We start from the raw sequence: 21,503 nt of genomic DNA on the forward strand, positions 1-21,503 counted from the left end.
GATAGTTTCTGTTATATGTTTCAGATATTGTTTCGTCAATTCTACGTCTCAAAACTATGTATTTATTCTCCTTGTAGTTTTTGATAATCTTTTTGTCATGTTATTCTTCTCGCTCCGGGGACTAATCTGACGTACTCCACTCATAGGAAATAAGAGACCGGAAATTACGTTGCGGTCGACCGGGATAACACTAGAACTCAGGATCCGCTTTCAGGGAAGCAGGGAAGTCGACCAGCGTCTCCGCCGATGATTGGTGCGCGGAGATGATGCAGTCACTACGTTACATGTGGTGTAGATATATATCTATATCTATATATCTATAGATATAGATATATCTATGTATCTATATAGATATAGATATAGATATAGATATAATGAAATTATAAATATATATATGTATAATATTAATATATAGATAGATAGATAGATAGATAGATAGATAGATAGATAGATAGATAGATAGATAGATACACTAAACTATTTGTGCAGAATAATTATGATTACAATTAAAATGTTTACTTCATTATTAATAATTCTCACTGATAAATCTAAAAAAGGAGAAAACGATTTTAATGATGATTTTAATCAATAATGTAAATTCTTTAAAATAATCACTAAAAATAGGCAAACATTCCTATTGCAAGGACCATTAGTTAGTTTGTAGTTAGTTCTCTATTTGACAAGTCCGTTGGTTGATTAGTTAGTTAGTAGGAGCTTGTCTCTATTGAACCTCTCACTGGATTCTCTTTAGGCTTCAAAAAAAAAGGCTTCCCCCGTCCACATCCCCGTGTGGACGGGGGAATGAGTGTCGATCGTTTCTTCACAGATGTTTGATTCATTTTGCAGAAGGATTGGTTAATAATAATAATAATATAATATTAATGTGAATGTCTGTCTGTCTATCTGCCTACCTGTCTGCCTGTCGGTCTGTTTGTCTGCCTGCCTGCCTGCCTGTCTGTCTGTCTGTCGGTCTGTCTGCTAAGAGACCTGCAGGACGGTGTTTTGGCGCCATCTGCTGTCAGATTTTAAGCACTCAGCAATGAGGTGACATTGAGTATAAGTAGTTAACAAGTTAATGCTTAGTTAGTAGTAGTAGTAGTTGGTCAAGTAGATGTTAACTAACGTATCACAAAACAAATGTTCCTACTGGGATAGATTTTTCACAAATGTAAAAAGTGTCCTCAAGGGTAACAAACTGGAGACAGCAATACCAAGTGGATATTCGTTCTAATGTGTATTACTAGGTGTGTGTGTGTGTGTGTGTGTGTGTGTGTGTGTGTGTGTGTGTGTGTGTGTGTGTGTGTGTGTGTGTTTGCACGCGTGCGCGTGCGCGTGTGCGTGTGTGTGAGGCTGGCCGCTGGTGTCCCGGGTCTGAGCGGTGTTCTTCATCTCTCATCATGGCGGAGCAGCCAAGCTGGCCGATCCGCAGGGAGTCGTACGAGCTGCTGACAGTCATCGGTCAGTAAGTGATCAACCAGAACCCTAACGGAGCCACTCTGACTTATTACCGGAGGCTGAGGCCGACCGGCTTATTACGGTTAGCGGTGCTTTGCAATGCGGAGGTTCATTCATATTGTCATATTGTTTCACCGTCACATTCATATTGTTATTTTGTTGCAGTTTTACATTTAGATTGTTATATTGTTGCAGTTTAAATTCATGTTTTTATATTTTCATATTGTTGCATTTTTATATATTCATATTGTTGCATTGTTACATTCATGTTGTTATATATCCATATAGTTATATATTCATATTGTTACAATGATGAATGAATAATGTCAAATATGGCTTGAGGTTAGTCATGAAGCACTACCACGCTGTAAATGTGCAAGGGTGAGGTAGTGGCTTAACCCTGGGCTTGTAAGTCATGTATATGTGCTGGTTAGTGCTTTAACTCTGGGCTTGTAATCAGCGCTGGAGTCTGACTACTGTGGTTTCTCATCGTCTCTCAGTAGCACTGGGCTGGGAGCTAGGGCTAGGGTTAGCGTGTGATGTAGCACTGGTCTGAGAGGGGGCCGAGTGGCCAGGAGACCACCCGGTCCTCCTCTGCCATGTGTGTTGTTCACCCTCTGCTGTGCGTGTGTGTGTGTGTGTGTCTGTCTGTCTGTCTGTCTGTCTGTCTGTCTGTCTGTCTGTCTGTTTATCTGTCTGTCTCTGTGTGTGTGTGTGTGTGTGTGTGTGTGTGTGTGTGTGTGTGTGTGTGTGTGTGTGTGTGTGTGTGTGTGTGTGTGTGTGTGTGTGTTGTGGCCCCCCAGGTCGCGGGGCCACCGCCGTGGTCCAGGCCGCTCTCTGCTCCCCCAGGCGGGAGCGCGTTGCCATCAAGAGGATCAACCTGGAGAAATGTCAGACCAGCATGGAGGAGCTGCTGGTGAGTGGAGTGGCTTAGGGTCAGGGTCAGGGGTTAAGGGTTAGGGTTAGGGGTTTTAGTTAAGGTTATGCTTAGGATTAGGGTAGGGTTTGGGTTAGGGTTAGGGTCAGGGTCAGGGTTAGGGTTAGGGTTAGGGTTAGGGGTTTTAGTTCAGGTTATGCTTAGGATTAGGGTTAGGTTAGGGGTTAAGGGTTAGAGTTAGGGTTAGGGTTAGCGTTAGGGTCAGGGTCAGGGTTAGGGTTAGGGTTAGGGTTAGGGTTAGGGTTAGGGTTAGGGTCAGGGGCCTCTCGGCCACTGAAGCGCTCTACAGGTAGACTGCAGACATGGGTGAACCCTTCGCCTCCAACATCCTGAGCACCCTGATCTAATATCTAACCCCATGTCCATGTGTCTCTCTAGAAGGAGATCCAGGCCATGAGTGGCTGCAGCCACCCCAACGTGGTCAGGTACTTCACCTCCTTCGTGGTGAGAGACGAGCTGTGGCTCGTCATGAGGCTGATGAGCGGCGGTGAGGAACGGCTCTGGGTTAGGATCACTAGTGTCTGGTACTAGTATCACTAGAGGTATCCATTTAGATTAGTATCACTAGTGTCTGGTACTAGTATCACTAGAGGTATCCATTTAGATTAGTATCACTATTGTCTGGTACTAGTATCACTAGAGGTATCCATTCAGATTAGTATCACTAGTGTCTGGTACTAGTATCACTAGAGGTATCCATTCAGATTAGTATCACTAGTGTCTGGTACTAGTATCACTAGAGGTATCCATTCAGATTAGTATCACTAGTGTCTGGTACTAGTATCACTAGTGTCTGGTACTAGTATCACTAGAGGTATCCATTCAGATTAGTATCACTAGTGTCTGGTACTAGTATCACTAGAGGTATCCATTCAGATTAGTGTCACTAGTGTCTGGTACTAGTATCACTAGAGGTATCCATTCAGATTAGTATCAGTAGTGTCTGGTACTAGTATCACTAGAGGTATCCATTCAGATTAGTATCACTAGTGTCTGGTACTAGTATCACTAGAGGTATCCATTCAGATTAGTATCACTAGTATCTGGTACTAATATCACTAGAGGTATCCATTCAGACCTAGGATAGGATTGAACATGTTGTGTGCGTGTTGTGTGTGTTGTGTGCGTGTTGTGTGTTGTGTGTGTGTTGTATGTGTGTTGTGTGTGTGTTGTGTGCGTGTTGTGTGTTGTGTGTGTGTTGTGTGTTTCAGGGTCGATGCTGGATATCATCAAACAGGCCAGTAAGGAGGAGCAGAGGAGCGGCGTTCTGGAAGAGCCCATCATAGCCACCATACTAAAAGAAGTCTTAGAAGGCCTGGACTACCTGCACCGACACGGACAGATTCACAGGTACACACAGCCGTAAACACACACTGGTACACACAGCCGTAAAACACACACTGGTACACACAGCCGTAAAACACACACTGGTACACACAGCCGTAAAACACACACTGGTACACACAGCCGTAAAACACACGCTGGTACACACAGCCGTAAAACACACACAGTGGACAGATTCACTGGTACACACAGCCGTAAAACACAGGATGGTAAGAGAGTTATTTATTTCTAATGAATGTATCGAAGTAATCCAAGCCCAGTAGTTTTAGAGGTCTCTTTTCAGTGCCAATCCATTTGTGTTGAGTTCACTTCCTGGATGTCAAGGGCGTTGGGTGTGGGTCGCCCCGGGGGGAGGAGGCAGCGGAGCGGCATCGACCCTGGATCCATACTGGCCCACATACTGACTGCTGTCTCTCTGTCTGCCCGTCCGCAGGGACCTGAAGGCAGGAAACATTTTGCTGGGAGAAGATGGTTCTGTTCAAATCGCAGGTGTTTGGCGCTCCATATGAATCTCTCCCTCTCCATATATCAAAAGTATTGGAAAAATAGTAAAGGGATAGTGATTTAAAATGAACATCTATTTTCATTCCAGAAGAAACAGTGTTCTATTGCAGGATTTATTTCACAATTCTACTTTTGTTTTTCTTACTGATATTATTGCCGTTCTTTCTGAATGTCGACCGCTTGTGTTCATTCTGGGCTGCAGGCGTGTGATCGCCCCCATGAACTTAGTGGAGGACGTGTTTCACTGCTCAGTCAGCAGGGTAACCGTGGATACCGTCCGCATATTTACAGAGATGTTTACAGGCCAGGTCGGCGGCAGGGCTGAGGCAGAGCAGCCCGGGTCGGCGCTGGTCACCTGGCGATGCAGTAGCACGTGTTTAACCATCCGATGGTGTTCAAAGGTTTAACAACAGATACAGGCTGCTCAGTCCCCGGTCTGTCTGGAACAGTCTGCCTTATCATATACTGTAAACGTAAACATATGTAAATGTATATCTTAGATTTCAGATGAATAAATCTAGGTGAATAATGACCTGTCTGTAGTTGAAAACACAATCTCATATCCCATCCAATCCTTCTTAGCGCTCGGAATCCAAATTAATAAAGGATTCTAAGTAGAAAATGTGGTCTCTTGTTGACCATTTGGATATGTCGGTAGAAACAAAATAACATTTAAGAAACTTCTTTTAACAGACAATTTAATCATCTTTGCGTGAATTGCACTAAAATAATTATGTCCACACAATGTAGAATTGTTGACATTAGTCACCAAACTAAATACAATCCTTGAACCGTATGCATTTGTTCTGTTTGTTTTTTGTAAAGATTTCGGAGTAAGTTCGTTTCTAGCCACAGGGGGCGACATCTCCAGGAACAAAGTCCGGAAGACCTTCGTCGGAACGCCGTGCTGGATGGCCCCTGAGGTCATGGAGCAGGTGAACATGTGCTTAGCATTAGCACACTGTAGTAGTGCTATAGCATTAGCATTAGCACGCTGTAGTAGTGCTATAGCATTAGCATTAGCACACTGTAGTAGTGCTATAGCATTAGCATTATCACACTGTCGTAGTGCTATAGCATTAGCATTAGCACGCTGTAGTAGTGCTATAGCATTAGCATTATCACACTGTCGTAGTGCTATGGCATTAGCATTAGCACGCTGTAGTAGTGCTTAGCATTAGCATTATCACACTGTCGTAGTGCTATAGCATTAGCATTAGCACGCTGTAGTAGTGCTATATAATTAGCATTAGCACGCTGTAGTAGTGCAATAGCATTAGCATTACCACGCTGTAGTAGTGCTATAGCCTTAGCATTAGCATGGTGTAGTAGTGCTATAGCATTAGCATTACAGCCTACTTCTGTTATGTTAACAGTGTTACAGCCTACTTCTGTTACGTTAATCACAGTGTTACAGCCTACTTCTGTTATGTTAACAGTGTTACAGCCTACTTCTGTTATGTTAACACTATTACAGCCTACTTCTGTTATGTTAACAGTGTTACAGCCTACTTCTGTTATGTTAATCACAGTGTTACAGCCTACTTCTGTTATGTTAACACCATTACAGCCTACTTATGTTATGTTAACAGTGTTACAGCCAGCCTACTTCTGTTACGTTAATCACAGTGTTACAGCCTACTTCTGTTATGTTAACAGAACATTGTTGTACTATGTTTACTATGTTACAATGTTACTATGTTGATCTAACACCGGTCACAATGCCTCAGGGTGGGAAGACCCACAGCGTCTTACTAGGCAACCTTCTTAATGTCTCCAGGTCCGAGGCTACGACTTCAAGGCAGACATCTGGAGCTTCGGGATCACAGCCATCGAGTTGGCCACAGGCTGTGCTCCTTACCATCAGTATCCACCCATGAAGGTCAGGGGAACCAGTGGCTCATTCTTGCTCCTTGTATCTTAGCAATCTTCAGCCTTCTCTTTTGTCTTCCATGCCGTTCTCCCTTCTCTTGTTAGGGTAAGGGTTAGGGACCTTCGTATTTGTTAACCCAACATGTTTAGAGTGTTTAGAGTCTAAAGGAGCCCGACCCTAACCCTTTAATATAACGCTAACATGTAGAATACAGCAGCCCTCCTACCAGTGTACGGTGCCTCCGGAACTATTCAGATCATGTTCTAGGGATCAGTTATGCCTCATCATATTTTATGTTTTAAGGAATGGATACATCTTCGGTCTCATTTATTTCTGAGCTTAACAATGCGATGTGGGGAAGAGGCATCACGTTGATCTTGTATCGTCCAGGTCCTAATGCTGACCCTGCAGAACGACCCTCCCAGCTTAGAGACCGGTGTAGAGGACAAGGAACTGCTGAAGAAATATGGAAAATCATTTAGAAAGCTAATAACTATGTGCCTTCAAAAGGACCCCGCCAAAAGGTAAACTAAACAGTAACTGATTTTCATCATTAAATCATCAGCCTGAACATGATTTATTTTTAATCCACATTTTTGTTTATATGCACATCACAGGCCCACAGCAGCAGAACTTTTGAAGTGTAAATTCTTTCAAAAAGCAAAGGTATTATTTCTTATTATATTAATATATTTGGGCTCATCGCCATAGTTGTCCTATTAAGTCCTTTGTAAGTTCTGTACAATTATTATTTGCTAGCGAAACTCAAACTTAAATTCTGATCATTTATTATTTTCATAATTGTGATTTTGCATTACAGAACAGAGAGTATCTGGTGGAGAAGCTCATGAGTCAGGCCCCAAAGATCACTCAGCGAGCCAAGAAGGTACCAAGAAAAAAAACCTTTCCTGGAAATGTGCTCCCTTATTGAATAAATGGCAACATCTACTGTACAACTGCCACGTCTACGGTACAACGCCTAGTGCTGGACTGACACCAATTTAAACAGTACTTTATTATATATTTAATGTCAATTGACAACCAGCATTGTTGCTTTTATCCATACCATCGCCCACATCTGTTCTGAAGTCCACAGACCACAAATAAGAAAAAAAATACTACAATTATAAAAAATACATACAAAACTAAACAAAACTGATATTCACATTTTGTGCATATAATACTAACATGCAACATTTGACAAAGACTCTTTTTCTTTTTCTTTGTCTATGAAGGTATTTTAGTTTTTGTTGTTCATGAGTTCATTTGGGTTTGTTCAGCTCAAGGAGGTGGAATAGAGGTGGAGCAGGTAGGAGAGGTGAAGCAGGTAGGAGAGGTGGAGCAGGTAGGAGAGGTGGAGCAGGTAGGAGGGGTGGAGCAGGTAGGGTCATGTAGGAGGGGTGGAGCAGGTAGGGTCATGTAGGAGGGGTGGAGCAGGTAGGAGAGGTGGAGCAGGTAGGAGGGGTGGAGCAGGTAGGGTCATGTAGGAGGGGTGGGGGTGCATTTAGCTGCTGGCTTTCTGTGTAGACTTCGTCCCAGGAGGGAGGCAGCGACAGCTTCTACAGCTTCATCTTGTATGACGACAGAGCCCCTCTCCCCCCCTACCTCACCCTCTCACCCCCCCCCTCACCCTCTCACCCTCTCACCCCTGTCCCCGTCCCTCACCCTCCCCTCCCTCACCCTCTCACCCCCCCCTCCCTCATCCTCTCACCCCCGTCCCTCACCCTCACCCCCCCTCCCTCACCCTCTCATCCCCCCCTCCCTCACCCTCTCACCCTCTTAACCCCCCCCCCCCCCCCCCCCCCCCCCCTCACCCTCTCACCCCCCCCGTCCCCCATCTCTCACCCTCTAACCCCCCCGTCCCTCACCCTCTCACCCCCCTCCCCCTCCAGGTGAGGAGGGCCTCAGGCTCCAGCGGCCGTCTGCACCAGATGGCGGACGGGGCCTGGGAGTGGAGCGAAGAGCAGCTGGACCAGGAGGGGGTGAGGGGGTGAGGGGATGGGGTGGGTTTAGGGTAAGGGTAAGGGTTAGGGGGCTAGGGTTACCCTAACCCTAGCCATAACTATCTAATTGTAATCTAACCATAACTATCTAATTGTAATCTAACCATAACTATCTCATTGTAATCTAACCATAACTATCTCATTGTAATCTAACCATAACTATCTATCCTTCTAACTCCAACCCTACCGAGGACATAAAAGCAAAATGATGAATCTCATTTTGTTTCCATCCCAGAATGAGAGGAATGCCAATGTGGTCCCGATGGTCGCGCGGACTCTTCAGCACCCCCAGGTGGGCGGCAGCTGCACTACACAAACACACGGCACACTGTGTGCGCGTGCGTGTGCATGTGTGTGTCTCCATTAAGGCCCACTAGTAGTAGGCCACAGTGAACGGCTGGTTGGTCTGTGGTGAAAATACTTTCATCTGTCTCTGCAGTACATTACAGAGTACTATCCTCTCTGTGCAGTACATTACAGAGTACTATCCTCTCTGTGCAGTACATCAGAGTACTATCCTCTCTGCAGTACATTACAGAGTACTATCCTCTCTGCAGTACATCAGAATACTATCCTCTCTGCAGTACATTACAGAGTACTATCCTCTCTGCAGTACATCAGAGTACTATCCTCTCTGCAGTACATCAGAGTACTATCCCCTCTGCAGTACATTACAGAGTACTATCCTCTCTGCAGTACATCAGAGTACTATCCTCTCTGTAGTACATTACAGAGTACTATCCTCTCTGTGCAGTACATTACAGAGTACTATCCTCTCTGTGCAGTACATTACAGAGTACTATCCTCTCTGCAGTACATTACAGAGTACTATCCTCTCTGCAGTACATCAGAGTACTATCCCCTCTGCAGTACATTACAGAGTACTATCCTCTCTGTGCAGTACATTACAGAGTACTATCCTCTCTGCAGTACATCAGAGTACGTTCTTCCCCTGGTTGATGCAGCTCCCCGTCCCTCCTGCAGGTGGAGCCCTTCCAGAACGACGCCTCCGTGGACGGTGTGGTGAACCTGGTCCTACGGCTGAGGTCAGCGTCCTCACCCTTAGTGTCCTCACACTAACCCTTAGTGTCCTCACCCTTACGCCTCTTACCCACTGTACACGTCCGTCGATGGAAGAGAGTGGGCGTGTCTGACGCATGGGGTAAAACACGATCTGCGTATAACGTGCGTATAACGCGATCTGATTGGGTGACGGATCCGTCACTGCCTGAAAAGTTAAACTTTTCTCAACTTTTGGACGCAAGAGACGGAGCCGATTTGACGGACGGACCCACAATGCATTTCGGGAGCGTCCCATGTAAAGTCAATAAGATCCGTCGACGGACGTGTACAGTGGGTAAGAGGCGTTAGTGTCCTCACACTAACCCTTAGCGTCCTCACCCTTAGTGTCCTCACACTAACCCTTTGCGTCCTCACCCTGAGTGTCCTCACACTAACCCTTAGTGTCCTCACACTAACCCTCACCCTGAGCTAAGATGACTTGTAGATAGTGTTAGCTAACCCTAACCGGGGTCATCCCTATGTTCCCCGGGTCCTATGTGACCGGGGAGCTAATGTGTTTTTCGTAGGCGGAATCCGGAAGAGATGAATGTTAGGGTTAGGGTTAGGGTTATGGTTACGGTTAGGGTTAGGGTTAGGGATTAGGAGTCAGCGTGCGAGTTTGCCTGACAGGCTGCCTGTCCAATCCTAGCGCTTGAGGCAGGACTTTTTCCGGATTCTGCCACGAAAAACACAGTCGTGACCAGGGAACATAGGACCCGGGGAACATAGGACCCGGGGGACACCCGGGGGACATAGGTACGCCCCCCCCCTAACCCTGGGCTAAGATGACTAGTAGATAGTGTTAGCTAACCCTAACCCTGGGCTAAGATGACTACTAGATAATAATGGAGATTATTCTAGGTACTGCCCCACATTCTTTTTTCCAAAGACGTTATTCTTCAAGTTGTGTGTTCTCCTTTCAGGAACGGCAGGAAAGAGTTGAACGACATCCGGTTTGAGTTCAGTCCCGGCCGAGGTAAGGAGAGGGAGAGCATCAGCATCCTAAGATTCCCTGGTTACTGTTCGCTAGCTTTGTATGGCTTATACAGAGATGTATAAAGTACTAGAGACCCAGACTTAAGTAAAAGAACTGTATCAAAAAAGTGACTTGAGTAGAAGTAGAAGTGTTCTTTAAACACCCCACTTAAGTGGAAGTACTAAAGTATTCAAAATGTTTTGTACTTAAGTATTGCAAGTAGTTTATTTAAAAATGTACTGAAAGTAAAAGTAAAAGTATTGTGTTATGTTTATATTAAAGAAAGCAGTCAAAAGTTTGAATATCATATTATTTATATATCTCAAATAATTAAACTGAAGGACACACAATTCCTTTGGCTGTAGCAGCAGTACAAGGACAGAAATACAATGTTTAGGATAATCATAAATAGAATTGATGATAATAGTCCTCATGTTTGGTTCTCCTGGTCTCCTGACAGACACCTCGGAGGGCGTGTCCCAGGAGCTGTACTCCGCCGGATTGGTCCATGGACATGATGTCATGATCGGTATGAGTCAGCACAGTCTAGTCTAAGAGTTGATCAGTAAAGTCTAGTGTAGTGGTTAGGGTTAGTCAGTACAGTCTAGTTTAGTGGTTAGGATTAGTCAGTACAGTCTAGTGTAGTGGTTAGTAAGTAATGTCTAGTCTAAGGGTTGGTCAGTAAAGTCTAGTGTAGTGATTAGTCTTAAGTCAGTACAGTCTAGTGTAGTGGTTAGTAAGTAATGTCTAGTCTAAGGGTTGGTCAGTAAAGTCTAGTGTAGTGATTAGTCTTAGTCAGTACAGTCTAGTGTAGTGGTTAGGGTTAGTCAGTACAGTCTAGTTTAGTGGTTAGGGTTAGTCAGTACAGTCTAGTGTAGTGGTTAGTCAGTACAGTCTAGTCTAAGGGTTAGTCAGTGCAGTCTAGTCTAAAGGTTAGTCATTACAGTCTAGTTTAGTGGTTAGGGTTAGTCAGTACAGGCTAGTGTAGTTGTTAGGGTTAGTCAGTACAGGCTAGTCTAAGGGTTAGTCAGTACAGGCTAGTCTAAGGGTTAGTCAGTACAGGCTAGTTTAAGATTTAGTCATTACAGTAGTTTAGTGGTTAGGGTTAGTCAGTACAGTCTAGTGTAGTGGTTAGGGTTAGTCAGTGAACAGGGTTGGGCGTTGAGTGAGAGTTGGCCGATTTGGAAAGCGTAGACTAAATAGTTCTGGACTGTTTCTGTTCCTCAGTGGCGGCTAACCTTCAGCGGATGGTTGATGACCCAAACACCTACAAAGTACTCACATTTAAACTGGTACGTTTTACACACAGTTCATTGTACGGCTGTAGGTTGTAATACAGGATGTTAACTGCTTATTGTGACCAGGACTGTTGGGTTCTACAGTAACACTCTAAGGGCGCACTCACACTAGGCCATCTGTAGCGCGCCCGAGTATGTTTGCCCTCTAAAGTCTAGATCGTTTGGCGTTAGTGTGAGCACGCCATCCGTACTCCAGTACAGTTCAATTCCGTGGCCTCAGTACACCTCGGAGAGGTGTGCTCAGGCCACAGTACAGATGCTAATGAGCCGACACACGCACACGCACGGATACGCAACCTAACAAGAGGCAACCGTACTCAGGCCCAGTTGAGATCAATCTCAAGGGCAATCGTACTTGAGTACGGTACAGGGACACTTTGCCTAGTGTGAGTGTGCCCTGAATGGTTCCACACTAATGGAAGTTAGATGAGTATACTGAGAACTGGAATGTGTATGTTCTCCAGGCCAGGAATTAATGGCTTAAGACCATGTAGTGTATCAATCTATCGTTGTGATTCCCCATTTCAGCAATGTTAACACATAATGCTTGCAATATACTATACTAATAGACTGAACACAGTATACTACCGCTAGTATGGTGAACATGCAACGATCAGAACACAACAGGTGGCCAGTTCTGGGTCAGGGTCCTGGGATGGGTTTGGGTCCAGGGTAGATCAGGGTTTGGGTCCAGGGTAGATCAGGGTTTGGGTCCAGGGTAGATCAGGGTTTGGGTCCAGGGTAGATCAGGGTTAGGGTCCAGGGTAGATCAGGGTTTGGGTCCAGAGTAGATCAGGGTTTGGGTCCAGGGTAGATCAGGGTTAAGGTCCAGGGTAGATCAGGGTTAGGGTTAGAGCTACATCAGGTTAGCTACTAGAGAGCTACATCAGGTTAGCTACTAGAGAGCTACATCAGGTTAGCTACTAGAGCTACATCGGGTTAGCTACTAGAGCTACAACAGGTTAGCTACTAGAGCTACATCAGGTTAGCTACTAGAGCTACATCAGGTTAGCTACTAGAGCTACTTATTGACTCATTGCCATTCCAAGGTTTTGAGGCACAGGAAATCCATCCATGAAACAAAAGGCATGCTAACTGATGACTGGGTCTGTGCTAATCCGGACCGTTTCACCACAGCACACTACACTAACACTGACCCACATGCACACTAACTTGACCTGGTTAAGGCAAAAGTGGAGGTATAACTGTCCTGAACCCCCCCCCCCCCCAGGCCTCCAGCTGCGACGACTCAGAGACCCCGGATGAGTTGAAGCTGACCGGCTTCGCCCAGCTCAGTGTCATCTGATTACCTAACCCTAACCCAGCCGAACCCTAACCCAGCCTAACCCTAACCCAGCTGAACCCTAACCCAGCCTAACCCTAACCCAGCCGAACCCTAACCCTGGGACCCGCACAGCCCTAACCCTTACCCTGCCTAACCCTAACCATGCCTTACAGAGACCAGGAGGGACCAGGACGGGACAGAGACCAGGAGAGACCAGGAGGGACAGGAACCAGGAGGGGACAGGGACCAGTAGGGACAGAGACCAGGAAAGGACAGAGACCAGGAGGGACAGAGACCAGGAGGGACAGGGACCAGTAGAGACAGGGACCAGTAGAGACCAGGAGGGACAGAGACCACAGGTCTACTACCAACTCAGGCAGTACAGAGGGAACAGCATGGAGCTTCCTTGTTGTTTATTTCTGTTGTTGTTTTCTTCTGAACTTGAATTTGATCTTGCAGCTGCTCTCATTATTTATTGGAATGAAAATGTTTCTTTGGGGAAATTGTTTGTTAGTTCATAACTATATATTTTCTGCAAGTAAAATAAGCAAAAGACAAAAACTATTCATAATAACCCTAACCCCAGTTTGAGATTTTCTGTTCTACATCAGAATGTTTGGCTTCATTTCTTTATTAGGAGGATAAAGTGTGATTTTTTTTTATACAGAGTTATAGGTCGTCTATAATGGACCTGCGTTAATGCTTCAAAACTGTACCTTCTTATTTATTTCTGTTGTATATATAAGATGGACAATCAGCATAACCTGCTAATTACCATTAAAACAAAAAAACATAATTTTGGCAACAACATAAGAATCTTTCTCAAGGTAATGGTGACTTTAGGACCTAATTCACCCACACACGCAAAGGCTCACTGCTTTGGTCGCCTCCTCAAAGGTCAAAGGTTATGTGACCGTTTCAACCTTGTAGTTTGTTTGCTGGGGTTTTAGAAGCCTAGGCACAAGGGCTACAGTAGAACCTCACTCTGAGACTACAGTAGAACCTCACTCTGAGACTACAGTAGAACCTCCACTCTGACTATAATACAGTAGAACCTCCACTCTTGACTATAATACAGTAGAACCTCCACTCTGACTATAATACAGACTGACCAGGAGGGACAGGGACCAGTAGAGACCAGGAGGGACAGAGACCAGGAGGGACAGAGACCACAGGTTCACTACCAACTCAGACAGTACAGAGGGAACAACATGGAGCTTCCTTGTTGTTTATTTACTCTATTTACTCTCACTATAATACAGACTGTATTATAGTCAGAGTGGAGGTTCTACTGTAGTCTCAGTGTGAGGTTCTACTGTATTATACAGTAGAACCCCCACAGTAGAACCACAACATACTAGCCATAGTTTGTCCAAATATATCTGGTACCTTTAAATTATTTAAGTTATAATGTATATTGAATATAAGCTCCCACAATGTGTTTTTGGTTTTATTTATGAGGTACTTTTATTTTAATAGTATGTTGCCATTACCCCCGTTTCCTCTGTGATCAGCTGGTTTTAATCATTCATTTTCTTCAATAAATATATTGGATGACATACCTACCTCGCTGCCTGCGGTTTCTGTCTCATATTGGTAGAGTACAGCCTTGCTTAAGAAGAAAAATATCCTCTTTCTTCACAGATCGTCATTTTTTTCCATTAATGAAACATGACAAACCAAGAGAGCCATCATTAATTAAGCAACAATGTGACATCAAGGGGTAGATTAGTAGAAAGCAAGTGGCAGCAGTTGGTTGACATTAAGGTCAGCTGGTTAAGGGTTAGGTTTCAATGTGACCACTTAAGACAAGTACACTTATGTCATAGTTGAGATAAGGATCAGAACATTCTTAAGATATCTTTTGGTGAAAATAGGTTTATCAAACAAACAAATCAGCGCACAAGAAACTTTTGGGGTGATGGCAGCTGGTTAAGGGCTGGGTCAGCTGGTTAAGGGCAGGTTGGCTGGTTAAGGGTTTGATCGGCTTGTTAAGGGCTGGGTCAGCTGGTTAAGGGCTGGGTCAGCTGGTTAAGGGCAGGTCGGCTGGTTAAGGACCAGATCGGCTGGTTAAGAGAAGGTCAGCTGGTTAAGGGCAGGTCGGCTTGTTAAGGGTCTGATCGGCTGGTTAAGGGCTGGGTCAGCTGGTTAAGGGTCTAATTGGCTGGTTAAGGGCCAGGGGCGGCTGATTAAGGGCCTGATCAGCTGGTTAAGGGCCAGCTAGGCTGGTTAAGGGTCTGATCAGCTGGTTAAGGGAAGGTCAGCTGGTTAAGGGAAGGTCGGCTTGTTAAGGGTCTGATCGGCTGGTTAAGGGCTGGGTCAGCTGGTTAAGGGCAGGTTGGCTGGTTAAGGACCAGATCGGCTGGTTAAGAGAAGGTCAGCTGGTTAAGGGCAGGTCGGCTTGTTAAGGGTCTGATCGGCTGGTTAAGGGCTGGGTCAGCTGGTTAAGGGTCTAATTGGCTGGTTAAGGGCCAGGGGCGGCTGATTAAGGGCCTGATCAGCTGGTTAAGGGCCAGCTAGGCTGGTTAAGGGTCTGATCAGCTGGTTAAGGGCCAGGTCGGCTGGTTAAGGGAAGGTCAGCTGGTTAAGGGAAGGTCGGCTTGTTAAGGGTCTGATTGGCTGGTTAAGGGCTGGGTCAGCTGGTTAAGGGCAGGTTGGCTGGTTAAGGGCTGGGTCAGCTGGTTAAGGGCAGGTTGGCTGGTTAAGGGCTGGGTCAGCTGGTTAATGGCCAGATCAGCTGGTTAAGGGCAATTTGCCTGGTTAAGGAGCAGCACTGCAGTGTGAATTGAGTCAGACAGAATGGGCAGAGGAAATATAATAATATATAATAATAATAATATAATAATATCATACCGCCGAGCAGACAGGACAAAAGAAAGTGTTTTTTAATATAAAAAACATACAATCTAGAACAGCGGACCTTTGCAAAGGGTTCTGCTTCACAGTAAAAGAGCATTGAAGACTTTGAAGAAGAACTTAAAAAATAAAATTTGGCAGTCAAAGCCAGTTTTGTTTTAGAAAAGTGTCCATTATTTCAATAGTGCTTCCAATGAGTGGCACATACAGTCTGGGATGAGAAGAATAGTTCCTCACTATTAACCAGTAGAGGAATGGAACAATTCTAACGTACTTAACCCACTATATGATGCAGTGTTCGTACTTTTGTATGAGGCTGACGATTACCAACTGTATGTTTATCGACCAGTAGCTTTCCCATTATACAGACATAACATAACATACTATTGTGCCATAAATAAATGCATGTAGAAACTGAGAAGTAATGAACAGTGACTCCTTAACCAAGGGCAGCATGTTACCAGAGAGCAGCGACTCCTTAAACAAGGGCAGCATGTTACCAGAGACCAGCGACTCCTTAAACAAGGGCAGCATGCAAGAGAGGATTCAGCAACACCTGATAGAAAGGGTTCTCTTCATCCCTGCTGGAGACTTTCCATCTCACGTATCAAACAGAATACATGAATTAAATCAATAAAACACAGAGCCCTCCTACAGTCTAATGAGTGAGGCAGATTAGGAAGCACATTATGTCGACCTTACCAAAGTTATATTTAGTGTATAGAAAATGTATGTATGTCATCAGCACAATCAAGTTAAACAAGATAAAACGGCCATAACCCATTTGAATGAAGTAAAAGCCGCACCAATGACAAAGGAATAGCAAGACATTTCAATGCATGAGCACATGTGTTGTACCATAACAAGGCTGCTGTCTTTAAGGACCGTTGGGTTGAATCATTCGACTGATGCTCAGATCGACGCAGATACACACTGGTTGTCATACGTAGTAGCATGGATCAGCTCCACATTAACTCCTGTTCCACCACATTGAGCAGAACCACATACATTTTCAAACTAAAGAGAAAAAAGGCAAGAAGGTAAAAACGGTATAGGCCCTTCCATTTTTACCCCAGGAAATCATTTACCCACCCGCTCCTTGGAGCTAATGCTAACATCTCAGGCTCTCCTTGGAGCTAATGCTAACATCTCAGGCTCTCCTTGGAGCTAATGCTAACATCTCAGGAGCTCCTTGGAGCCAATCCTAACATCGCAGGTGCTTCTTGCTTGACATGTCGTTCCAAATGCGGTGCATCTCCTCCGGGGAGATCTGGTGGACGGTGATGGCGCGACGGTACCGGCACAGACTGTACGCCATCTTCCAGTGGTTGAAGCCACTGTTCTGGTACGGGTGGACGCCCAGCTTACGCAGACACAGGCCCACGTACACGTCCTCCAGGTGGATCAGCCTGGTGTGCAGAGAAGTCTTGAAGATGAGTTCCGCCACGTCGGCCGAGAACACGTAGCCTGTGCCCGAGCAGAAGGGCGGGTACTTGCTGTCCGGGTACAGGTCCCTGGGCATGTACCACTTGCTGCGCATGTCCCGGATCGGACCCCCGTTGATGACGTAGCCCGTGAAGTACCTCCGCCGGGGCTTGGTGGTGGGCTTGAGGAGCTTGTAGATCAGGTTGTCCATGTTGACGAAGATGTCGCTGTCCGTCTTCAGAATGTACTGGGCCTTGGGGCAGTAGGTGGACACCCAGCGCATGCCCATCATGGTCTTCAGCGTCAGGTTGTGGTACGAGTCCACAAAGTCCTCCACCACAATGTCGTGGAAGATCTGGCTCTCCTGCTCCACCATCTGGTTCAGGATGCCGTCCGTGTTCCTGCCCAGCAGGAAGAGCGTGACGACGCGCACGTCGCCAAAGGAGCCCTCGTCGCCCCAGGTCTCGCGGATGGCCTGCCGCGCGTCAAACTCCTTGTGGGTGGTGCTGATGAGGATGACCAGGAAGGGGGGAACCTCCTCACACTTCTTGGGCTCGTTGATGACGAAGCGGAAGGCGTGGGGGTTGAGGGGCCGCGTGTGGATGTTGCTGAAGGTCTCGTTCTTGGGCGGCTTCGGGGCCTTCCGGACGGGGATGTGCATCTGGCCCACGTAGGTGGAGGACGGCCGCGAGATGCTCAGATACCACAGAGCACTCGCCCAGCAGACCACCGTCAGAATGTACAAACACGAGACCTTGGAAGGCATTATGCAGCATCTAGATGGGCTTTGAGGTTGTTTTCTATTGGAGCTCCATGGCTGGGAGAGGCAGCCCTATGCTGCTCCAGTGGCCCGCTGGACATTCATCATCAGTGATGGATTACTCTTGGGAGAAGCGATACGGTTTTGCTTTTTAATGCAAAGCCATTTAACATTGCATAGATGTCCAGTTCCTCGGTGTGACACCCCTGAACCTCCATTTATATCTGGAAAGAAAGAAGGAGGGACAGATTACTGTAAACATTTTTGAGAAATTAATTTGCTAAAAGTTATGAATAAGTGAGAAAAAAGTACTGCTGGTAATGGCAACATAGATTGAACATAACAGATAAAACGATGTAATGTCGATGTAACCATAACTTAAGGCTGATGTAACCAAATGATGTAAAATAGACTTTATGGAACTTAAGGCTGACTGTAACCACATTTTATGACATGGTATGCTTTAGCCTTAGTCTACCTTAGTCTGGGTTATCTTAAGATAACTAATGTAGTCTGGGTTACCTTAAGATAACTAATGTAGTCTGGTTTACCTTAAGATAACTAATGTAGTCTGGTTTACCTTAAGATAACTAATGTATTCTAATGTAATCTAGTTGACCTTAAGATAACTAATGTACACCTAATGTAGTCTGGGTTACCTTAAATTAACTAATGTGTTCCTAGTCTTATTAATCGGTATGATAACTAATGTTTTCCTTTACCAGTCTTGTTTATTTGTAAGTAGTAGTAGTAGTAGTAGTAGTAGTAGTAGTAATAATTTGGAATACACGTTGACACAGGACAATCTAAGGCCTTGTCAACAAACAAACTATTTAAATATTAAACACATAATCAAATTCAATAAATACTCAATAGAGCTGTGGATTTAACCCTCCAGGTTGTAGCAAAGCGTTCTGCCCGCCCCATGACAGGAAACAGAGCGTGACAGCGGGCAGAGCGCTGGGTAGCATGCCCAGGCTAAACTGAGCTAATGCTACAAGAGGAGAGTCTCCTCCGCTGTATGTGGGCGACTCGCTGCCGATGGGCCAACCATACAATGCACTGGGGATGGTTTGGGTGTGATAAGCCCTCCTTTCAGAGCAGTGCTACGAGGCCTGAGGCTGCATGAGGAGCAGCTGGCAGTGGTGGTTGGCCGCAGACTCCCTCTTCACACTAGTCTTTAGCGGCCGTCCTCTGGATAAAGCAGGGAAACATCAAGCACCTCAGACCTCTAGTCTTAAAGTTATCAGATCATCCACGGTCAACAGCCGTGCTAAATAAGTATATGTAGCTAATACATGAGGAGCAGTTGGCAACAATCTTGGCATGGAAAGTGATTTCCTGAATATGTCTGATATACTACTATAACAGCAGACACCAGCTGGTCTGTGGAACCTCTTCTGATGGCATTGTTCTGCAGCAAGGCGTTCTCAAGAGGTTCTCAAAAGGTCAGCCAAACTATGAGCACCTGGAGAGCCTCAGAGCTCAGACAGAAACAGCCTGGTCAGGTTAACCGATCCACAGAGAAGGATTATTGTAAATATACAACAAGAAAGACACACGTTAGTGAAGATCCACGTCGTTTTCTAGGTTTCTGTCTTTTCAATCTACACATGTGTTCTCTGGCCCAGGAGCCTTTGTGTCTGCAGCCGTTTGTTGAGACTTTCATGCTCACTACTGTAATCCATCCTGGCAGCCATCTTACAAGGGCTTTATTATCAGTCGGTTTCACATTGTATTCCCAGAGGGTCCTCATTCAGTACAAACTGTTGGACAGCAGCTTGTTTCTTTCTGGCAAAAATCTCATAGGAATTAAAAAGGCACACTTATTACAGTGTTTTTTTGGTCTTTTAGGTAATATTATACGACGGAATATTGGGAAACCCAAGCCCACTAGCGCACACACAAGTTGTACATTTCATCCCATGTTTCAGATGATTAGGTTTCATAATGGAATGTGTGAGTATAATAAGGGGTATTTCTAACATACAGGAATGTAACCATATTCTAGTAGCACCCCCAAATGCAATTATTAACCATAAAAAAGGATGATATGGGATCTTTAAATCACGGGACACAGCGCAACAACGCCCCCTAGTGGCTCTGCTTCACATCTCCTAGGATACTACTGCTTCACATCTCCTAGGACACTTCTGCTTCACACACCAACTGGGTATTAACATTATCACATGAGAACGATTGTACTCAACTAGATATACACACATATACGTATATATATATATATACAGTAATATAGCTTCTCAAGTCACTGCCCACCACTGATCAAGATAAGAGTTAAAACAGGCTGGGGATATGGACATGGGAACAAGAGTATCAACTAGTATTCATATAGAGAGGAAGTGGCTTTTCCAGAAGAAACAAAAATACAATCATGGTTTGTTATTAGCTTTAAATTTTGCATTATCATCACGCAGCACAGAGACCTGCAGATTATGCGTCTAATGAGTCTCATTTGATTTGTTCCAAAGAAATCAAATGAACCTTCTAAAAAACCTTACCCTAACTCAGGCCCCACCCCAACCTTAACCCTCTACCATTATCTTACTGGTGGATCACCCTAACCTTAACCCTCTACCATCACCTTAACCCTAACCTTAACCCTCTATCATTATCTTACTGGTGGATCACCCTAACCTTAACCCTCTACCATCACCTTAACTCAGCCTTAACCATAACCTTAACCCTCTACCATCACCTTAACTCAGGCTTAACCCTAACCTTAACCCTCTACCATTACCTTAACTCAGGCTTAACCCTAACCTTAACCCTCTTCCATTATCTTACTGGTGGATCACCCTAGCCTTAACCCTCTACCATTACCTTAACTCAGGCTTAACCCTAACCTTAACCCTCTACCATCACCTTAACTCAGGCTTAACCCTAACCTTAACCCTCTACCATTACCTTAAGGGGATAGTCCAGTTTTTTGTACTTTAAGCCTTATTTTCAGGTTGTTTACGATGAAATAGATCGGTTCCAGTGCTAAATGCACCGAAAGTCTGTGTTTGGAGAAGTTTAGGTTTCTTTCTAGCCCCCGTCAGATCCCAGTGTACAGGTTGATGGGTCCTAAAGCAACATTAAACTTTTGTTTGCAAAGCTGTGAAACTCACCGAGTGGTCACTGGTGTTCGACAAAAAAAATCGGAGCAAAGTATGCTTTCCAGCAGAAGTTTGACGATCGTAGAACTATTTTTTTCAGCTGAACCATATTGGTGTGTAAACTTCCGCTTGACAGTTATACACCTGCCAGTAGTTGGTGATAATGAGCATTTACGTTAGTTTACCAACCAGCTGGGAACAACATTGGCGGCGGACTAATACCGAACACTGTCGAGATTCCTATAGAAATGAGTGGCTACAACAAAATTACTAATAAAACCTGCTGGAAAGCATACTTTGCTCTGATTTTTTGTTGTTGAACATCAACAAACACTGTGACCACTCGGTGAGTTTCACAGCTTTGCAAACAAAAGTTTAATGTTGCTTTAGGACCCATCGACCTGTACACTGGGATCTGACGGGGGCTAGAAAGAAACCTAAACTTCTCCAAACACAGACTTTCGGCGAAGTTAGCACCGGAACCGATCTATTTCATCGTAAACAACCTGAAAATAAGGCTTAAAGTTAAAAAAACCGGACTATCCCTTTAACTCAGGCTTAACCCTAACCTTAACCCTCTACCATTACCTTGTAGCGGAGGGTTTT

The 21,503-nt window shown here is 45.0% G+C and overlaps 2 protein-coding genes across 2 annotated transcripts; one reads left to right on the top strand and one right to left on the bottom strand.

Annotated features, from left to right (window-relative positions):
• Positions 1 to 1,397: 1,397 nt before the first annotated feature.
• On the top strand, positions 1,398 to 13,046 carry stk39 (serine threonine kinase 39; the record flags this gene model as incomplete). Its single annotated transcript, XM_084478237.1, has 17 exons — positions 1,398 to 1,458; positions 2,259 to 2,371; positions 2,771 to 2,879; positions 3,604 to 3,742; positions 4,170 to 4,225; positions 5,066 to 5,175; positions 6,021 to 6,122; positions 6,504 to 6,637; positions 6,731 to 6,779; positions 6,934 to 6,999; positions 8,006 to 8,095; positions 8,352 to 8,408; positions 9,101 to 9,162; positions 10,102 to 10,154; positions 10,615 to 10,683; positions 11,382 to 11,446; positions 12,684 to 13,046. 17 exons carry the CDS (start codon positions 1,398 to 1,400, stop codon positions 12,756 to 12,758), a joined length of 1,410 nt encoding a protein of 469 aa, XP_084334363.1. The 3' UTR covers positions 12,759 to 13,046.
• A 2,605-nt stretch (positions 13,047 to 15,651) lies between these two features.
• Positions 15,652 to 17,794, bottom strand: b3galt1b (UDP-Gal:betaGlcNAc beta 1,3-galactosyltransferase, polypeptide 1b). Its single transcript, XM_084478024.1, has one exon. The coding sequence runs from the start codon at positions 17,782 to 17,784 to the stop codon at positions 16,798 to 16,800; it is 987 nt and encodes a 328-aa protein (XP_084334150.1). The 5' UTR covers positions 17,785 to 17,794; the 3' UTR covers positions 15,652 to 16,797.
• Positions 17,795 to 21,503: the final 3,709 nt, after the last annotated feature.

The sequence above is a fragment of the Micromesistius poutassou genome (assembly GCF_964030765.1).
Source record: "Micromesistius poutassou genome assembly, chromosome: 14".
In the NCBI taxonomy this organism is placed as follows: Eukaryota; Metazoa; Chordata; class Actinopteri; order Gadiformes; family Gadidae; genus Micromesistius; species Micromesistius poutassou.

What these genes read in the sequence shown, in the direction of transcription:
- b3galt1b (XM_084478024.1), bottom strand. Translation starts at nt 17,784, where the DNA reads ATGCCTTCCAAGGTCTCGTGTTTGTACATTCTGACGGTGGTCTGCTGG.